We start from the raw sequence: 18,433 nt of genomic DNA, 5'->3' as shown, positions 1-18,433 counted from the left end.
GCTATACAGGATATTATCAAGAGGGGCGTATTCAATTCAAGAGCCAACACTCCCGTAATGAGAGGCCCAATCGTTGAATTGTTTTAACGAGTCCTTTGAGACCGATTTTTTGATGGTTTTCATTGCGTTAACAAAATCCTGCTTGTTGACAGGCCGGATGGTATCGAAATTGGCATCCATTAGCTTATCACCAAGGTCCCTGATCGGCTCCATGGCAGCCTCCTTCGCGAGCGCCGTGATGTCGGACCCCGAATATCCATCGGTCGCCGCCACGATTTCATCAAAATCTTCATCCAACAGCCCGTTCCTCTGCTTAGACATGAGCTTGCGCAGGTGGTATGCTCTGGTTTCAGGGTCAGGAAGCGGGATGTAAAGCCTTCTCGTAAACCTTCTCCTTGCCGCCTCGTCGATGACCCAGGGCAAGTTCGTCGCGGAAAGAACAAGCACCCTACTGTCTGGCGCAGCGTCGCCGTTCGTCGTGCCGGTGTCTCCGTCTTCGTCGCGAACTGCCGCACTGGAAAGTTCCGACCATTGTATGAGTAACTCCGTCTTAATTCTTCTTGAAGACTCATTTTCGTTATCAGATCTATTCCCCAATAAAGAATCAATCTCGTCGATGAAAATGATGGACGGAGCCATCCGCTTCGCGACGTAGAACAGCGCCTTCACCAGCTTTTCGGATTCACCCAGATACTTCGATAGCAACGATGAGGCGCTTATGCTGAAAAACGTAGAATTGGCCTCTGTAGCAATGGCTTTGGCAATCATTGTTTTACCTGTGCCCGGGGGTCCAAACAGAAGCATCCCGCTGATGGGTTCTCTCAACCCTTTGAACAGATCCGGTCTCAAGAACGGGTACACAACAATCTCTTTCAAGGCATTCTTGGCTCCCCTCAAACCCGCAATATCGTCCCAGTACACTTTGGAATCTGTGATCATGATGTCGTTTACGATTTGTTGGCATGCAATGGGATCTACCCCGTTTAATGTCTTCATGATATGCGCTATACGCCTTTCAATTGGCCATCCCGGGTCCAGTGCTGACGGGGGCGACTGCGACCGTGCTTTCGCTCCTGCTTGTGCGATTCTCGGAGATGATGGAACGGATGACGATAGTATTTTAGAAGAAACTTTGTACGCACCGTTGGCAGTTGTCCCCTGTGCAGAGTTTGTAGATGCATTTAATTGTGGTTGCTTTCTAGTAGCTGGCGACTTGAGTGTTGGACTTTTCATCAGCGGCTTATTTACGTGAATCTTTAACGGTTCCGTTTTGCGTCTCACGACATTTACTGGTGGTGCCACTGAAACTGACGTAGCTCTCCTAACAGGTTTGCTGGTGGTGGGTTTGTAGTTGCTGTTCTCTGGTGTGTAGTTCCGTTGAGCAGATGACCATGCCAACACGGCTGCCTTGTTGACACTGGACTGATTCAGTTCCCTCTGTGAAATATGCTTGGATGGTTTCGCATTTAGTGATCTTCTTGGGGCGGTCACAGCAGGTTCCCTCGCGGTGTTGGAAGCCCTTTGAATATCCAGGCTTCTTCTCTCTTTCTTGGCACTGCTTATGGCCTGTGCAGCCTTGTTTTGATTGGCGAGCTCCCTTGCATTTTTGAGCATTTTCTGGCGTAACTCTTCCAGTTTTTCCTCGTTCTTCAACTCCAACTGTTTCCGCATCCGCTTCTCCTCTTGTAACTTTTCTGTCATCTGCGTCTCTACCTGCTGTTTGATCCTAAGCTCGAGCAGCCTCTCTTTCTGTTGTTCTAGTTGCTGTTCCATAAGTTTCTGCTCCTTCAACTTCTGCTCTCTCTCCAGCTTAGCTGCCTCCAGGTCTCTTCTTCTTTCCTCCTTTATCCGTTCCGCATTCTGCATCACTCTGGTGTCCTTCTCCTCATCCTCCAACTTCTTCTTCATCGACCCATTAATCCTCCAAATCCCAAGGATCTTGTCCGTCCCATTCTCCTCCATGATATCCACAACCTCTCTTCGGATAACCCTTATCTCGTGGCCCAGGATTTGGAAGTCTTCCATAATCACTTTGAACTCTGCATGCTCCTTGATGTAGTTCCCCCACCCGCTTTGTACCGCGTACGACTTCTCCACCCTCTTCAGCCCATCATTCACATACTCCAGCAGCAACTCCAGCGATTTGTGCAGCTTCGACAGATTCTTGTACTTCTGAGACTTCTTGATTAGGGCACACTCTGCCTTCAGATTTTCGTACTGGTTTAGCACGACGGAATAAAGCAACTCCAAACATTGCGACAGCGTCAGATTTCGCGGCACAATAAACTTCTCTTGAACCATACCGTCCAGCGTACAACCTCAGCCTCACAAACTCGTCGGACCATAGACCCTGGAGAATCGCACTTCATCGCTCTCACCTCTGCGTCTTCTGTATTAAATACCGAGAAATGGACTCTCAAATTCCCACTGCACTGAAAAGGGGAAAAGGAGGGAAAAATACCGGAACGGGCTCTCTGTGGCCCAAAGGGGAAATGCTATTACTTATACGGGAAGGATAATAAACTACATCAATGCATTGTATATAAAGAATTACTGTTGCTCGCTGGTAGTCACATCCGGGCACTGTCCTGCGAAACGGCCGTCGCAGAAGATGGGGAAAACGGTGAGTCGTTCCCAGGAACTAGCTGCGCTCCAAGGGAGATGTCTGCAATGGTTGTAGGTGGCACCTGCGGCGTCCCAGAGCTGGAGTGTGTGGTAATGTAATTGCTGTCGCCATTCGTCGTACCGTCAGATATTCCCTCGCTTGCACCCGTGCCATTACTCGCAGCTCCATTCTGTAGCGCAGAGGGATCACTTTGTTGCGGTGGCGCCGCCTCTCCCGCAGCAGGCATCCCGTCGTCGTTGTTTGTCCGTTCCTTAATTGGGGAGTTCATCTGCGATCTGGTAGAACCCTGTAGTGGTCCCTCCTCTGTGGGCTGTGGACTGTCACTGGCAGAGGAGTTCCCGCTGTCTGTGCCTGTCGGTACTGTCTGCGCCAGCGGCGAGGGCTTTGTGTTCTGTAATCTGAAAACTTTGTCGCGGAAGGATGAAGTGGTCATCAGCGTCTTCAACGGGATGTTCGAATTGTTCGGGTTCATCGCGAGATTGAGCGGATCTTTGAAGTAAGTTTCGGGCGACTCGCCATCTTCTTGCGTTTTCGCACTGCCACCGCTCGCCGTGTGTAAATGCTTCCGCTTGCTGTACCGGGTTTTCTCCTCATCCGTCATTATCTTAACCCCCCATGTTTTGAAGTCCTTGAATATGCAAATTTCCTCATTCCGTTTTGTCAGATTCCTGAAGTACAGGGACAATGAGTTCAACGTCAGCCCGTTGTTGATCCTGAACTTCTCAACATCACTCACAATAATTTTCCGGATGTCCTCTCTTGGTTGGTCTATCTTGGTAAACCTCCCGAGCTGTATACCTCTATCACATTCCGTTTCGATATAGTCCATTATAATCCTCCTTGTCGGAAAAAAATGAGAATCGTCACTCACTTTCCAACGCCGGTAACCGTACTCCTCGATAAGTTTTTTGATCGACCAGTGACCATTAATCCCAATGTACCACTCGGCGTATAAATCCCAGATGGTCTTGTTCTCCCGTGATAACTTGTACTTGATGTTCATGTTCGGGCCAGCTTTAGCAGGAGTCATGACACTCTTCTTATTTTCTCTATCACCAGATCCTGTAGAGGATTTCTTTTTGTTTACCTTGAGCGGGCTGTCTGCCGTATTCGTCACTGAATTTACTATCGGGAGTTTTGTGCCCATTGTGACAAGCGTGGGTTGCTGATTCGACAATACATCTGCAGCTGATTGTGCTTCACCGGAAGTTTCAGTGTTGTTGTTTCGTTGCTGTTGGTCTCCACTCCCGAGAGTTCTCTCACTAGGAGGATGTGCCTCTTTACTGGTAGGGTAAGAATTGGCCTGCTTCGATTGTTCGTTAATGTGTAAACTATCGTCGCCTCCCGTATGTTGCACATTTCCTGGCTGTTCAGCAGACTCCATTAATGGTTCCGAAGTAATACTAACAGACTCAGAATCTGATTCGGATGCATCAGGTTGATTGAGCAGGAACGTCGGCGAGTTTATTTGGGATTGTTCGGCAGTCCTTTCGTTTCTGAAAGTAGTGGGTAATGGGGGCTTCGGGCTCGGAACAGACCTCGACAGCAGCATATCCAATGCCGTTTGTGATGGGGTAGGTTTATTTTCTAGTCTGATCCTCTTTGTATAAGGAGATTCAGCAGTGGTGAAATTTCCTGGCGATGTAGGTGAAAATGGGGACCCAACGTGTGCGCTCATGGAGCCGGAAGCAGGCAATGGTAACATCCTTTTCTTCGTAAGCTCTTGCTGTATTTGGGCATTCGACTTTATTTGAGGAGACAACCGGTTAGAGTTGGAACCTATAGATGGCCTGCGAGGTTGTTGGAAGGATCTCATTTGTGATTGGTGGCCGAGTGTATTAATGGCTCCAAAATTGTCCAAGGGGGGCATACCTGCAATCGTTTGTCTTTGGTTCATGCGTGCAGCATTCTCATCTGAATTCAGTGCGTCTAAATTTGTTATACCATCACCGGTGAATGTATTATTGTTAGAGGTTCTGTCCAGTGATGACATACCTCCTAGTTTCACGCCATTATTGGGGGAGTTCTGTGAACCAGAAGCAAAGTTCCCGTACTGGTTTGTGGGCAAGGGCGTGTTCGCCGCATTGCTCAGTTGTCCCGAAAACATCTGCCGCTGACCTTGCAAGATTTGCGTGCACATTGAGGTCAGCGAGTTAAGATCTGATTTTAATTGATTCACTTGCTGACTCAGTCGTATTGTCTCCGTGGTCATCTTTTGGGATAGTTCTGAAAACCTTGTATCCACTTTTTCGTTCAACTTGTCGTTCGTTTCGTTGAACATTTGAATATAAGGGTCACTGCCTTCAGGCACATCTGGTGCTCGTTGGTTAAATATTGGGTTGATCGCCCCTGTATCTTCTGGGACGTTGGCCGTTGAGTCGATATTATTATTTACAGAAGCTCCAGCACTGTTGACTCCCCTAAAATTGCTATTTTGGAACAGATCTGGTATGAATTTGGACATGAATGATACGATGTTCGGTAGCAGCAGTGCGTGCTGGTTCAAGTATCTTAAATCTTGTACTATAATCCTACCCATAAACTCAAACAGTTCACACAGCGAGTGTAACTTGTAATTTGTTCTATCGATAAGGTGCATGTCTTGCCTGAACATTGGTAACCAGGGAAACACCAAATCAATCAAGTCCCGTGACGGTTCAAACACGGTAGACCGCTGTATCCTCTCCGTTGAGTTTATATTCCCATTCAAGTGGTTTTGAATGTACTGAAGAGGGTCCGAGTCGTACGTGATCAGATTTGCGTCTAGCAACTTTATTGAGTTACAGTTGTTTATTGTAATGGATGGATTAGGGTGCGACCATCGTATGACGAAGTATACTGAGAGAGCAAATATGGGACACCTCGAGATGTCCGGGTCTCTGGATATAGTGTTGAAGTACTGGTATGTCTGGTATGAGTTTGAATCGTTTAGTTTTCTTAAAGTGAGCGAATCTGGGTACGTCTGGTCCACTATCATGTCTATAAGTCTAAGGGACGAAAGACTGTTGATTTCTACTTTGAAGTAAGATTGTAGGATGTACTGTGTTATGGCGTAGAAGTTTGCCGTGGTATGGGAACTACTTGTCTGCGATTGCTGTTCCTGTTGTGAAAGATAAGATTGTAATTTGTTAGTACTTGCATTGTCATTGGGATCTGTGTCATTACTGTCACTTTGAAGTGACTGTGAGAATTGGTTTGAATGGTACATGTAAAAAACCTGAGACCAGTGTTAGTTCTGCTCCCACTTCCTTCTATAAGCTCCTTCTTTTATTTTATTTTATTCTTCTGGGGAGTCCCGTTTTAATTATGTTGAATTGTTTTGTCTGTTTTTGTGCCCTGATTCCACCAAATTGTAATGATAGTAATAATAGTCGAGAGGGTTTAATGACATGTCTGAGTAGCGGGGTCAAAACACACAAACAAAAAAAAGATTAAATGGAGAGAACGTAAAACAAAAAACCAGGTAAGCAAACAATAAAGCAGTTCCCCGCTTTTAGTTCGAGAGTTGGTCAGTTTATTAGTAGTCTTTCACCGGTGAGCCTGCTCTGAAACGCCCTATTACTATTCCCTTAAAGATCTCAAAAAGAAAAGAAACGAAAAAAGAATGAAGAACAGGAATAGAGGAAACCTGAAGCAAACAGGTAAAAAAAATTAAGGGCCAAAATGAATAGAGTAAGCGCGACTGGATGAGATAGCTATTTTATTTTATTTTCCCCTGTTCCTCGAAACCCCGTCTCAAATAAAGCAACAACCTATAATAAATAGTGGTAGTGGCACTCCGAGCATCCACTAAAAAATAAACTGGAATGGGAAAAAAATAAGGAAAAAGACGGAAAGGTCGAAGGAAATGGTCAAACAACCCGAGATATACTTGGGGAACCCGGTTTAGGGACTGATTTTACTTATAGAGGACGACGGGATTTCAGAAAGAAAGAAAAAAAATAATAGTAAGAAAAAGAAGAATAATTATAAAGAGCACGTTCAGTCTCTCTGCCTAAAAAAACCAAGTATGGCGGCACGTAAACTCAAAAGTCTCATAACAGTGCTGTGTCCAGAAACAACACCCACAAGGAAGCACTGTAAAAGCACAGAAAAAAAATAATATATTAAATTTAGAAAGGTAGGTGGGGAGCCTTATGTGCGATCAAACCAATTACACAGACACAACTGAAAAAAAAGGGCAAGTAAGTAATCAAACCAGCAAACATACCATCATCACCGTCGTCGTCGTCGTCATCAGCGTACACCCCACAAGCAGTAGTGTATAGCTGTCGGGGTCCTGTCCACCTCTATCTTGTGATAATCAAGCAGTGGTGCTCCTACTCCTGATGGGGCCGTGTAGTAGTAGTTGTCGTCTTCTTCTTCTTCAACTTCTTGTTTTTCTCTTCCTCTTCTTCTTCTGCAAAACCCCGTTGTTTTCGCCGTCACCCGGTGGGGCGCGGGGGTTCACCCGGCTTCCTCTAAAAATGCGATTGTGATTGCCGGTTTTGGCACATTTTGCGGTTTTAGAGGACGCCCGTCGCGGCTGCGGCGCACAGTGCGGTGTGCGGGTGCAGTGGGCGGGCACTCGCGCCAGTAAATGGGTGGGCACTATACTGGCTAGTCCAGGATGGGGACGCTCGCGTCCCAGAAGGAGAGCACCTCGGGTGTGGGGCACTTGTAGTAGGTCTCCCAGTACCAGAACAGCCTGGGCAGCACGCCTATAAACAGTAGAGAAAACACGCCGAAGACAATCGTAGCGGGCATGTTTAGTGTGACACTGATGTAGCTGTAGACGACGACGTTGGAGACGAGTGAGATTGCGAAACTGGACAGGTTGACCAGCCGTGGTAGAATCACGTTGATTTGGATGCAGAGGAGTAAGAAGCAGAACACCTGCGTGGTGGTCGCTAGTCTCGACGAAAGCAGCGTCACGTTCATCAGTAGTACATTGGTGCTCAGGTTCCGGCTTCTGTTGGTACCCGCCATGCTCTTGAAGACCGTAAACAGGTAGTACAGTGTTAACCAGAACGATATTGTCCATATGGAGTCCGATGACGTGCTCTTCGACAGCGATTTCAACACGGGGGAGATTGTAAGCAGTGTAAATGTGATTATCACACACGGTTTTAAGCTCTGTAACACTTGACCCCTCATCTGGTAGATAGACCACGCGGCAGTGAAAAATGTCACCGCGGCACACAGTGGTACTGGGTCGTACTCGTAGTCGTACACGTAACCAAAAGTGATAAACACAAAGCATTTGTTCAAAATGATGAAGTAGAAATTCATAAAATCTTGACGGATCACCTCGTAGTCGTAATTGTACTGTGTCAGGGGGAAAGTCGTCATAAAGCGCACGAAATTCGGGTCAGTGTAGTTGTCAGGATACTCTTGTTTCAACCACAGTAAACGTTCCCAAGGTTTCCTAGACCTGTTTGCTTGGGAGGACTGTCTCGCCACATCTTGCTCATCCATGGTGGATTGATGGTAACGATTCCGCTACAGCCTTCCTGTCCCCTCTTTCCTTTACTTCTTCTTCTTCTTCTTCACCCTCTGCGCGCTTAGTGGGGAAAAACTGATAATGATACTTTTCATCTATAATAATATATTGCAATTTATCGCAGTTGTTTGGGGAAGACTGAAACAGGTCATCGCTCGACTCTGAAAAGCTTGTAGAGGAGATAGGGAGGGGGAAGAGATGTCCAATTACCTCACGGATACAGGGTCTGAAACGGGTCAGTCAGTGCTACTCCATCTCCCAGTACCGTCCCGTAGGGTGAGCAAAGTGCTTACCAATGAACAGGACGGGTACAAAGAAGATAACGAGGATGAGGGTGAGGAGGATGAGGAAGAGTATGACGAGGACGATTTAGATATGGACCTTTTCGGTTCGAAATACATGCAAACACCGCTAGCCACTACGACCACCACCACGAGCACGACAACGGATGGTGGTCGTTTGGTCGATGAGGAGGCCGATTACGAGGATTACGCGGGTAATGCTGACGATGAGGACGAGGACGGCGAAGGTAACAGTATCAATAACGATATGCAGTACAAAGTAGTGGCGCGGACGCTCCCGAACACGGATATATTTGTGCAGTGCGAGTTTGACAACAGCGATATCGCATCTTCAAGGTACAGCAGGCTTGCCTCGGGTGGTGGCCAACACTTGCCCAGGCGGCATTCCAAAACGGTGAAACCAGAGGCATCCACTGGGCCCGAGCTCCCGCATATCGCTGTTTCCAACTTTGACGAGTCGAACGAGAATGTACAGGGCAACAGTGCGGCGGAACAACCAACGCAGACCTCTCGTCGTGCCAACAACACTGAGACTGCGGGTGCTCCACATCCATCCCAGGGGTTCAAACCGCGCAGGAAACAAGGAATCTCGCGGTTGGTAACGCACCCGCCCGTGGACACTCAAGACAAGCTCTTTGCGGACATCGAGCAGCTGGATAGCATCAAGAGAGACGTCGAGGAGATTGGCCTGTACGAGTCCTTCCCGCCTGGGTTCGAGGGGAAACTGCTGAAGCTACGCCAGGGCCACCTCAAACTCGTACAGCAGCTGCGGTTGAAGAACCAGAAAATGGAGGAGCAGAAACGGCACCAACTGCAGGCCTCCGCACTGTCAAAAATCCAGTCACACAAGACGAACGGCACGCTGTCGGAGTACGAGTACACGGCAGACGCGGCGGCCAGCCGTGCATCAAACAGCTCCACTGCGGCGGGCGCGGCGACTACCAATACAGCGACGACTACAGACGCCAACAACATAGCGCACACGCTCTCGTCGAGCCCCTCGGCGAACATGGTGACGGACACAATGGCAATGAACAGCATCATGGACAACCCAGAGACGATCAAGAACATGTCCAGTCTCATAGACACCATCAAGAGCTTGTGAACAAATCCCCGGCCAATCACATCAGACTATTGGCAGCAGCATCGCGTTTCTCGAAACCACAAAAAAATATCGAAAGTTGAAAAAAGTTGAAGAAGTGACGAAGTTGAAGGGCCTTTACTCCCCACCCCCTCCTCTGTTTGTCGCTGGTGTTTGGAGGGTAGAGGTGTATCTGTTGGTCTATCGTGTCTGTCTCTGTGCGTGTGCTTTCTAAGTCTGGTTAGAACAGTGCTGAATATACACGGTAGCAACTTACACATTATTTCCAAAAGGTTAAAAGGGATGAGTCTACGTGCATTGGCGTTAAGACCTACTGCTAGGGTTCTTTTGAATCGGTCCGCTGTTGGTGGGACAGTCCGGTGCTTCTCTGTATCGACGAGGGTGAATTCGAAGTCTGGTGTTCCAGAGGACCCAAAGACCAAGGCGCAGTCGATCATCGATGCGTTGCCTGGGAACAGTGTCCTGTCGAAGACGGGGATCTTGGGGACTTCCGCTGCGGCAGCGATCTACGCGATATCTAATGAGCTGTACGTGATCAACGAGGAGTCCATTTTGCTGCTGAGTTTCTTGACCGTCGGGGCGCTGATGGCGAAGTTTGCAGCTCCAGCTTATAACACTTTTGCAGAGGCGAGAATGAAGAAAGTCGCAGATGTGCTGAATGCGTCCAGAGAGAGGCATGTCAGCGCGGTTAAGGAGAGAATCGATTCCGTGTCTGAGCTAACCAACGTCTCCCAGATTACAAAAGTCTTGTTCGACGTCTCGAAGGAGACCGTGGAGCTGGAGGCCAAGGCGTTCGAATTGAAGCAGAAAGTCGACCTGGCTCAGCATGCTAGGTCTGTTTTGGACTCGTGGGTCAGATACGAGGCGTCGCTGCGCCAATTGGAGCAGAGAAAGACCGTAGAGGCGTTGATAGCCAAGGTGCAATCAGAACTGGACAACCCTAAATTCCAGGACAAAATCTTACAACAGTCCATCGCTGACGTGGAAAAAGTGTTTAGTACTTTGAAGTAGAGATCTTGTCTGGAAAAAAAAGCTTATTTGCTCCGCTTACTGAGAACACAACCACCTCATTACAAAACATCGTACATGATATGGGGTGCTATTTTAGATATTCTTTTTTTCTTCAACTCCTCAATGCTATATACGCATATATGTATGTATCATAACGTAACCATCAATAAACTTGACTCCAACTGTCAAAAACATTCTCTTATCGAAGAGATTTTCATGTTATTTGCAATTAGGGAATTGTACATATAAATATATCAAGTTATAGAATGACTATCGAAATATTTATTTGAAAAGGTGAGACAGATGGAAAGACAATATATCAGTATATAATACACCAAAAAATAGATTAAATGAAGGTTTCGTATGGCACTGGAGCCAAGGTTTGTGGGATGTTACCTTCGGTGGAAACAACACGGGCTTCTCTTGGCTGGGCTGGCTGTCTCTTCAATTGGACGGCAACACCTTGGGCCTTGGCCTCAACTCTCTTGGCAGCGTTGGCCTTGACTCTTTCCAAGAACTCAGCTCTACACTTGGAGTGCTTGATGTGCTCGACTCTCAAGTTCAATCTCTTTTCAAGGTATCTGTTACCGACCATCTTGTTGATGATGACACCGACAGAGGACTTGGTGACGTTGTAGACGACACCGGTCTTACCTTGGTAGAACTTGTGTGGCATACCCTTCTGGATGGAACCGTTGGCCTTGATGTCGACAATGTCACCAACTTTGTAGACCTTCAGGTAGGTAGACAAGGCGACGGCCCCGTGCTTCCTGAAGTCACGTTGGAACATGTAACGAGTACGAGATCTGTAACCGTGACTGTATTAAAAAGAGGGGGGGTTAAAATAAAATGGTAGTTACGGCTGATTGAAACAGCGCATTACTCAATTAAAATTGTGATTCGGTTAGTAAAGACATTCAAACATTCATATTAGGTTGTAATGGTACTAGGACACTGGACGTTATTTTGTTCACTGTAAACATTCTAAAATTATCCATTTAGTAAGAATACCTTCCTGTTGGCTTCTCAGTGAATCAAGTTAACCATCGTGTAAACGGATCATCCTCATGTAGCGGCATTCTTTGGAGCTAGCGTAGTAGCTACCTTCATATGCCATTTTCGTGAAACAAAGTTCATCTCTAAATCAATCCATAAGTTCCTAGTAGTTCATTCGGTAGTTGACAGTATATATGCATACGATTTACCCATTTTTGCTTATTATTGTTGTTCTACTGCTCTTTTGGCAAATCCTACTAGCAACACAAGGGCTAACAGTTGTAATGTGTTACCGATTAATACCCGGAGAGCACTTAGAACCATCGCCAGAACGGTATTCTGCCTACAGACCATCGATCGGTGAAACTACCAGGACGTTGCGTTTCCGCACTGCAATTCCTGGCGAGCCCAGCTGACCGAAAACTTCTGTCCAGGCAAAAGTTGTCCCGCCTGGAGGAGAGGCGCGGGGCACAGTTCTCCTTCTGCGTAAATGCTTCTGGACGGGCCTGGGCTCCACTCTAGGCTCGTTGGAACACTCTGTTTTGAATGTCCACCCAAAGAAAAACTAAAGATTTTCTTTTTCGGGTAATTCTTCCGTATCGAATTTTCATAACTAAAGCTAAATTGCAAAACAATTTGGTAGTATATGTATGGGTGTCCGACTTTGTCACAAATATTTTGTTCAAAAACTATCTATGTGAAGAGGTGCAAGCAAGATGTCTACTAGTGATTGAAATTACACGATTGTTTCAGCATATTAGTTTATACTTAAATGATATTATACAGTCCTTAAATTTACTATAGTGAGAGTTAGGTTGCTTCCCCTGCGCATCCCATGCCTTATGTAATGATCGTGTTCCGTGGTCCCATTAGTATCGATGTGTTTATTCTTCGTCTTCAGCGGCTTCTTCAGCGTCACCAGAGATCTTACCAGCGTTCTTTCTGGCAACTCTACCTGGTCTGGCACCACCGAATGGAGAAGTAGCAGCGAAGTCAATGTGCTTTTCAGAGTCCAATCTGACCATGAAAGATGGGATGTTGACGATTTGCTTACCAACAGCGATGTGTCTTTGAGAGATCAAGACTCTGGCGTGGTGGACAGACTTGGCCAAACCCAGCTTGTAGACTTGGGTTTGCAGTCTTCTTTCCAAGAAATCCTCGACTTTCAAAGCCAAGACGTAATCCAGCTTCTTCTTGTCTTCGGACAAAACACCGATTCTCACCAATCTTCTGATCAAGGCATTACCTTCGAAAAGTCTCTTTGGGTCCTTTTCGTCTCTGGTCAACAAGTCTCTGGCGGCTCTTCTGATCTTAGACAATTGGAAGGAGATTCTGTAAATCTCTCTCTTGTTCTTTAGACCGAATTCACCAGCCAACTTCAATTCGGCGTCCAAACGGGAAGATTCGTAAGGTCTCTTTGGAGTAGAGTAAGTCTTAGAGTAAGTTCTTGGGGCTCCTGTAATATGAAAACGATAAAGTAACTTGTTGTTAGTACACTACGATTTGAGTGGGAGAGAAAATAGTGGGGAAAGGATTGACGGCGAATCGCGATATATATAACTCGCCGTCACACACCTCCTTCCAAACATTTTCGAGGGGTTCAAGGATTCGTACAATATGGGATTAGGCCATGATATATGTCCTCAACGATACGTGTCAAAGAATTTCGCCATCACTGGGAGCAATAAAGAGAATTATCGAGCAATTCTTCCCATATCTGCAGTAGATAGATGAGTACTCTTTACCTGAAGTGTCGGGGGTTCAGTGCAAAGTTCTATCTACCAAGGAAGAAGAGTTGATTTTTCAACAGCGAAATACAAGTGATCCACGATAACTGAGAGGATAAATACCAAGGGATAATAAAACACCAATACTTTATACGAGGGCCCGATCCTCTATAGAAAACTATAGTTTTCTATATCATTGTCCGTTGTATTCAAACAGACAATGCACGATGTATAAACATACTTGGCATTGTGGTATATTTTTGTTAGTTAGGAGGTTTGGTTGGTTGTCTTGTACTGTTTGCAATGAGTGTACTGTATTCCCAATATTGGAATATTATATACTCTCTCGTGCATTTTCATGCCTTTCTCTGCGTCGGTACGCGAGAATACCCAATACGGTAAACGCAAACAATTTTTTCTGTTTTTTTCATTTTTTTCAACAAAAAAAACAGAAAAAATAAAAAAAACGGCGTACCAACGATGTGTGGGTTCTTCGTCGTGCAGTCCCAGTCTTCCCTTTTAGGGTTTGAGCCAAAATTCAATGACACAAGCTCATCGCGACACCGCTTACATAAAAAAAGGCATTGTACAGCCTATTTTGAGCAAAACGACGCGTAGACGCGCTGATCGAAGGGCGCGTCGCCCAATGCACTCTGTCACCGCCCCACTCTTCTTGCACTCCCACTTGGTAACCACCCATCCTCGGTGTACCACCCACCGGGCATAGTCTCCCTCCCTCCCCAAGGGCTCACTCACAGGGCCGCCCAGGCGCCGAGAACGGCCCTGCGCCCGTGCACCGCGCCCACCGCCCCAAAACGGGCAATTTTCGCGCCGAGGGAAACAAACGCACCACCCGCCCGGGCACGCTCTGTATATAAAAGCCTTCCGGAAAGAGGAGTTCGAAAACCGTCAAAATTCATCGGTTTTTTTCACGAAAAAAAAAAAGAAAGAAATTTCGTACTTTTTTCGCAGAGGGAGGGTAACTTTTGTAATATATACTGTCGGCGGCTAAAATCTCAGCGCGCGATATTATTGGTCCATTAATTAACAGTATAATAATATATCCGTGGGGAAGGCGTGTATCCTGCTATTTACTAAACACCCTACACGCACACACATACAGCCTCGATGACGTCCAAAGTGTCGAGACTGGATAGACAGGTGCTGCTGCTGGAGACCGGTTCCACCAAGATAGTACGGAATGTGGCGGCAGACCAGATGGGGGATCTGGCGAAGCAGCACCCGGAGGATATACTCTCTTTGCTCTCGCGGGTGTATCCGTTCCTGCTGGCCAAAAAGTGGGAAACGAGGGTTACGGCGGCAAGGGCCGTCGGTGCTATCGTTAAGCATGCCCAAGTATGGGATCCCAACAGTGATGAGGTCTCGTCAGAAAGCATTGACACAAGTGCCACTGTTATCAAAGTGGAACCAGGCGAGGAGAACGCTAAAATTAAACTTGAAAACGATATTAGGTTGAAATTGCAAGAGTTGAAGGAGGAACATAACGACAGTCTGCTGTCCCAGGACGATACAATGTCGAATTCACTCTCGGACTGGCACCTCAACGAACTGTTCAAGTCCGGGAAGGTCCTACTTGCGGTCAATGTTAATGACTACGCGGAACAGAGCTCCGCGACGTTGCCCGGATCCGCCTCCACGGTCGGGTCAGATGGCATGAGCGTGGAGCAACCGTGTGAAACGCACGAGGAGAACAACACGGCCAAATCGAAAAAATCTGCTAGGATGCTCGCAATGGCAAAGAGGAGGAAAAAGATACAGGCGAAGTCCTCCTCTAATAGACCCATAGACATCACTGAGAGCTCCGTTTCTAAATCGCTGCTGAAGCAAGAGGACGACGATAACAGCAACGCTAGCTCGCCAACAACGTTGGTCAACCCGAAGATGGAGATAACAGACCAGATAGATCCAAATAAGATCATGGTCGAAACCGCGATCGCTCCCATCCTCGAAAAACACGAAAAAGTGGCAGGGCTCGTGTGGCCCTTCCAAGGTATATACGAATTGCTGTTGGACAACTTGACCAACGATTCATGGGAGATCAGACATGGTGCCACTCTAGGGTTGAGAGAACTGATGAAGAAACACGCCGTGAGTGTGAGCAGGGTTGTCGGTAAGAGTCGGCACGACAACGAAACAAGAAACGTGAAGGCGCTTGAGGACCTGGCTGCGAGATTGTTGACTATTTTTGCATTGGATAGATTTGGCGACTACGTTTACGATATCGTGGTCGCTCCAGTTAGAGAATCCGCAGCCCAGACTTTGGCCGCCTTGCTACTGCACTGCAACGACGAGCTTTCTTTGAAAATATTCGACAAACTACAACAATTGGTCCTACAGGACCCGATAGTCACAGGGTTCCCCAACAAAGTCTGGGAAGCAACGCATGGTGGCCTTTTGGGGGTCCGTTACTTTGTTAGTATCAAGTCACAGTACCTTCTGGGGAACAACCTTTTGCAGAATGTCGTGAATATTGTACTCTACGGACTAAGACAAACAGACGATGACGTACAGAGTGTAGCCGCATCGATACTTACCCCAATCACATCTGAATTCGTTAAACTTGATTCCGAAAAGGTAGACATTGTGGTGACGACAATCTGGGCCTCGCTCACACATCTGGAAGATGATCTTTCCTCCAGTGTGGGTTCCGTTATGGATTTGTTCGCGAAATTGTGTCAACATCAAGAAGTACTAGATATCTTGAAGGCAAAGGCATCTCAGTTCCCATCAGAGTGGTCTTTCAAATCGTTGGTGCCCAAACTATACCCATTTCTGCGCCATTCCATATCTTCCGTACGGAAAGCTGTGCTGAACTTACTGCGTGCATTCCTGTCGATAAAGGACGACTCGACCAAAAATTGGCTAAACGGTAAAATTTTTAGACTGCTCTTCCAAAACATTCTTTTGGAACAGAATCCAGAGATTCTTCAATTGTCCTTCGACGTCTACGTTTCACTTTTGAGGGATTACGAGCAAAAACACACCGAAAAGTCAATAGATCATGTTTTCAGCAAACACTTACAACCCATATTGCATTTACTGAATACACCCATTGGAGAAAATGGTAAAAACTATAGCATGGAAACACAGTACATTTTGAAACCATCGCAAAGTTACCAGTTGCATCCGGAAAGGAAGAGAACCGTATCAGAAACGAGCAGTCAACTGTTAGATATCCCACAATCAAACAGTTCGGAACGCATAAATATAGACGCGCCAATGATTGCCGGTGATATCACCCTGCTGGGACCCGATGTCATTATAAATACAAGGGCGCTATCTGCAAAGGCATTTGGGCTGACGTTAGCGATGTTCCAAGATTCGACTTTGCAATCATTCTTTTCCAACGTCCTTGCAAGTTGTATAGAACTTCCTTACGCAACACCAAGAATGTTAGCGGCTATAATTGTATCTGAGTTTTGTTCTGCGTGGTCGAAACGTAACCCTGGCCATAATACCCCACCTTCATACGTCGCAGATACGTTCGGCCCAATAATGAACGCCCAATTACAAGCACCAGAATCCCTCCCTATATTTAGAGAACTGGTTCTCAGCATAAAATCTTTGCGTACCCAATGTCAAAGCTTACTGGGCACGTTTGTGGATGTTGGCATGCTACCGCAACATAAACTACCTAGGATTGCCATTATTGTACAAGGTGAAACGGAAGCTGGCCCACAAGCATTCGGTATCGAAACTGCAGAGAAAGTGTACAACGAATACTACCAAAAGATGTTCAAATCATTGAGCAACTCATACAAACTGCTAGCCAATAAACCTTTGGAGGATGCTCGTCATAGGGTGCGGATGGCTATAGAGGCAACCAAGGACGCTATAAGGGCACGTTCCTGTAGTATTTTGTCCAATTATGCTTCGGCTATCCTACTGTTTTCCGGTATTCCTCCTAAGATGAACCCGATCATTAGGTCACTGATGGACAGTGTCAAGGAAGAGAAAAATGCAATGTTGCAGTCGATGTCTGGTGATTCTGTGGTGCGCTTAGTCTCTGAACTGATAAAGCAAAATAAGAACAACGTCGCCAACAAAATTGTCAAAAACTTATGCGGGTTTCTTTGCGTCGATACTTCGGTAGTTCCTGATTTTTCTGCAAACCTCGCTCAAAATGAGTCTATCTTAACGTTGATCAAAGAAGACAACACGTTAACGATCCAAGAAGATGTAAATCTAATGAGAGCTACTGAGGAAGCCCAACTAAAGCGTAAAGGTGGCTTGTACGCATTGAGCAAATTGTTCAAAGACTTTGGTGAAAACACGTTCAACGTGATCCCTCAACTGAAATGCGTCATATTTGATCCAATGGACAAATTAGAAGAACTCTCGGGACAAGACCCTTGCGATTTAAAACTGGGGCAGTCTATTGTAGATTCAATGGGTGTTTTGAGGGCTATATTCCCCTACATGCATGAAAGCTTGATAGAAAATGAAATCATTACTAGATTCCCTGTCTTTTTGACATTTTTGAGATCCAATTATTCGGTTTTGCGATACTCTGCTGCGCGCACATTTGCAGACCTTGCAAAAGCTTCCCCGGTCGCTGTAATGGCGTTCATTATCAGAAACGTTTTGCAGTTGTTGAACAATGCGGACTCTACCGTTGATCGCCAAGGGGTGACTGAGCTGGTATATCATCTATCCTTATCTATGGAGAGTGATATCCTACCCTATGTTATCTTTTTGATTGTTCCCTTATTGGGCCGTATGAGTGATTCAAACCACGACATTAGGTCCTTGGCAACAACTACATTCGCATCCATCATAAAGTTGGTTCCATTAGAAGAAGGTATCGCGGATCCAGAGGGCCTTCCTGATGATTTGATGGCTGGTCGTGAGAGAGAAAGAGACTTTTTGCAACAAATGATGGACCCTGCAAAGGCAAAACCTTTTAAGTTGCCGGTTGCCATTAAAGCTACTCTAAGAAAATATCAGCAAGATGGGATCAATTGGTTGGCATTCCTAAATAAATACCACTTACATGGTATTCTTTGTGATGATATGGGTCTTGGTAAGACTTTACAAACGATTTGTATTATCGCTAGTGACCAATACCTAAGACAAGAGGAATATAAAAAACAAATTCTGGACGAAAGCAGACCGCTTCCTTCGTTGATCATTTGCCCTCCATCGTTGACAGGCCACTGGGAAAAC

At 46.2% G+C, this 18,433-nt stretch overlaps 8 protein-coding genes across 8 annotated transcripts in view; 3 read left to right on the top strand and 5 right to left on the bottom strand.

The window, feature by feature from the left end:
* Nucleotides 1-36: 36 nt before the first annotated feature.
* YTA6 (putative AAA family ATPase YTA6) lies at nucleotides 37-2,301 on the bottom strand (the record flags this gene model as incomplete). The annotated part of the gene is made up of 1 exon (XM_022611482.1): nucleotides 37-2,301. One exon carries the CDS (start codon nucleotides 2,299-2,301, stop codon nucleotides 37-39), a length of 2,265 nt encoding a protein of 754 aa, XP_022462131.1.
* Nucleotides 2,302-2,570: 269 nt separating this feature from the next.
* On the bottom strand, nucleotides 2,571-5,834 carry GCR1 (transcription regulator GCR1; the record flags this gene model as incomplete). The annotated part of the gene is made up of 1 exon (XM_022611471.1): nucleotides 2,571-5,834. One exon carries the CDS (start codon nucleotides 5,832-5,834, stop codon nucleotides 2,571-2,573), a length of 3,264 nt encoding a protein of 1,087 aa, XP_022462130.1.
* A 1,391-nt stretch (nucleotides 5,835-7,225) lies between these two features.
* On the bottom strand, nucleotides 7,226-8,083 carry GPI2 (phosphatidylinositol N-acetylglucosaminyltransferase; the record flags this gene model as incomplete). The annotated part of the gene is made up of 1 exon (XM_022611460.1): nucleotides 7,226-8,083. The coding sequence occupies one exon, from the start codon at nucleotides 8,081-8,083 to the stop codon at nucleotides 7,226-7,228; it is 858 nt and encodes a 285-aa protein (XP_022462129.1).
* Nucleotides 8,084-8,306: 223 nt separating this feature from the next.
* Nucleotides 8,307-9,515, top strand: KNAG0A01930 (uncharacterized protein; the record flags this gene model as incomplete). Its single annotated transcript, XM_022611449.1, has 1 exon — nucleotides 8,307-9,515. The coding sequence occupies one exon, from the start codon at nucleotides 8,307-8,309 to the stop codon at nucleotides 9,513-9,515; it is 1,209 nt and encodes a 402-aa protein (XP_022462128.1).
* A 279-nt stretch (nucleotides 9,516-9,794) lies between these two features.
* On the top strand, nucleotides 9,795-10,523 carry ATP4 (F1F0 ATP synthase subunit 4; the record flags this gene model as incomplete). Its single annotated transcript, XM_022611438.1, has 1 exon — nucleotides 9,795-10,523. The coding sequence occupies one exon, from the start codon at nucleotides 9,795-9,797 to the stop codon at nucleotides 10,521-10,523; it is 729 nt and encodes a 242-aa protein (XP_022462127.1).
* A 346-nt stretch (nucleotides 10,524-10,869) lies between these two features.
* On the bottom strand, nucleotides 10,870-11,732 carry RPL21B (60S ribosomal protein eL21; the record flags this gene model as incomplete). Its single annotated transcript, XM_022611426.1, has 2 exons — nucleotides 10,870-11,341; nucleotides 11,722-11,732. The coding sequence occupies 2 exons, from the start codon at nucleotides 11,730-11,732 to the stop codon at nucleotides 10,870-10,872; spliced, it is 483 nt and encodes a 160-aa protein (XP_022462126.1).
* A 671-nt stretch (nucleotides 11,733-12,403) lies between these two features.
* Nucleotides 12,404-13,494, bottom strand: RPS9A (40S ribosomal protein uS4; the record flags this gene model as incomplete). The annotated part of the gene is made up of 2 exons (XM_022611415.1): nucleotides 12,404-12,975; nucleotides 13,488-13,494. 2 exons carry the CDS (start codon nucleotides 13,492-13,494, stop codon nucleotides 12,404-12,406), a joined length of 579 nt encoding a protein of 192 aa, XP_022462125.1.
* An 880-nt stretch (nucleotides 13,495-14,374) lies between these two features.
* MOT1 (DNA-binding ATPase) overlaps nucleotides 14,375-18,433 on the top strand; it is a gene marked incomplete at both ends in the record, with an annotated part of 5,523 nt that continues 1,464 nt past the window's right edge. Inside the window, one exon of the mRNA XM_022611404.1 lies at nucleotides 14,375-18,433. This exon is cut by the window's right edge and continues 1,464 nt beyond it. Coding sequence (XP_022462124.1) covers nucleotides 14,375-18,433 — 4,059 coding nt within the window.

The sequence above is a fragment of the Huiozyma naganishii genome, chromosome 1 (assembly GCF_000348985.1).
Source record: "Huiozyma naganishii CBS 8797 chromosome 1, complete genome".
NCBI classification, from domain to species: Eukaryota; Fungi; Ascomycota; class Saccharomycetes; order Saccharomycetales; family Saccharomycetaceae; genus Huiozyma; species Huiozyma naganishii.
The sequence above is the reverse complement of the archived record's forward strand: the minus strand, read 5'-3'. Positions and strand labels throughout refer to the sequence as shown.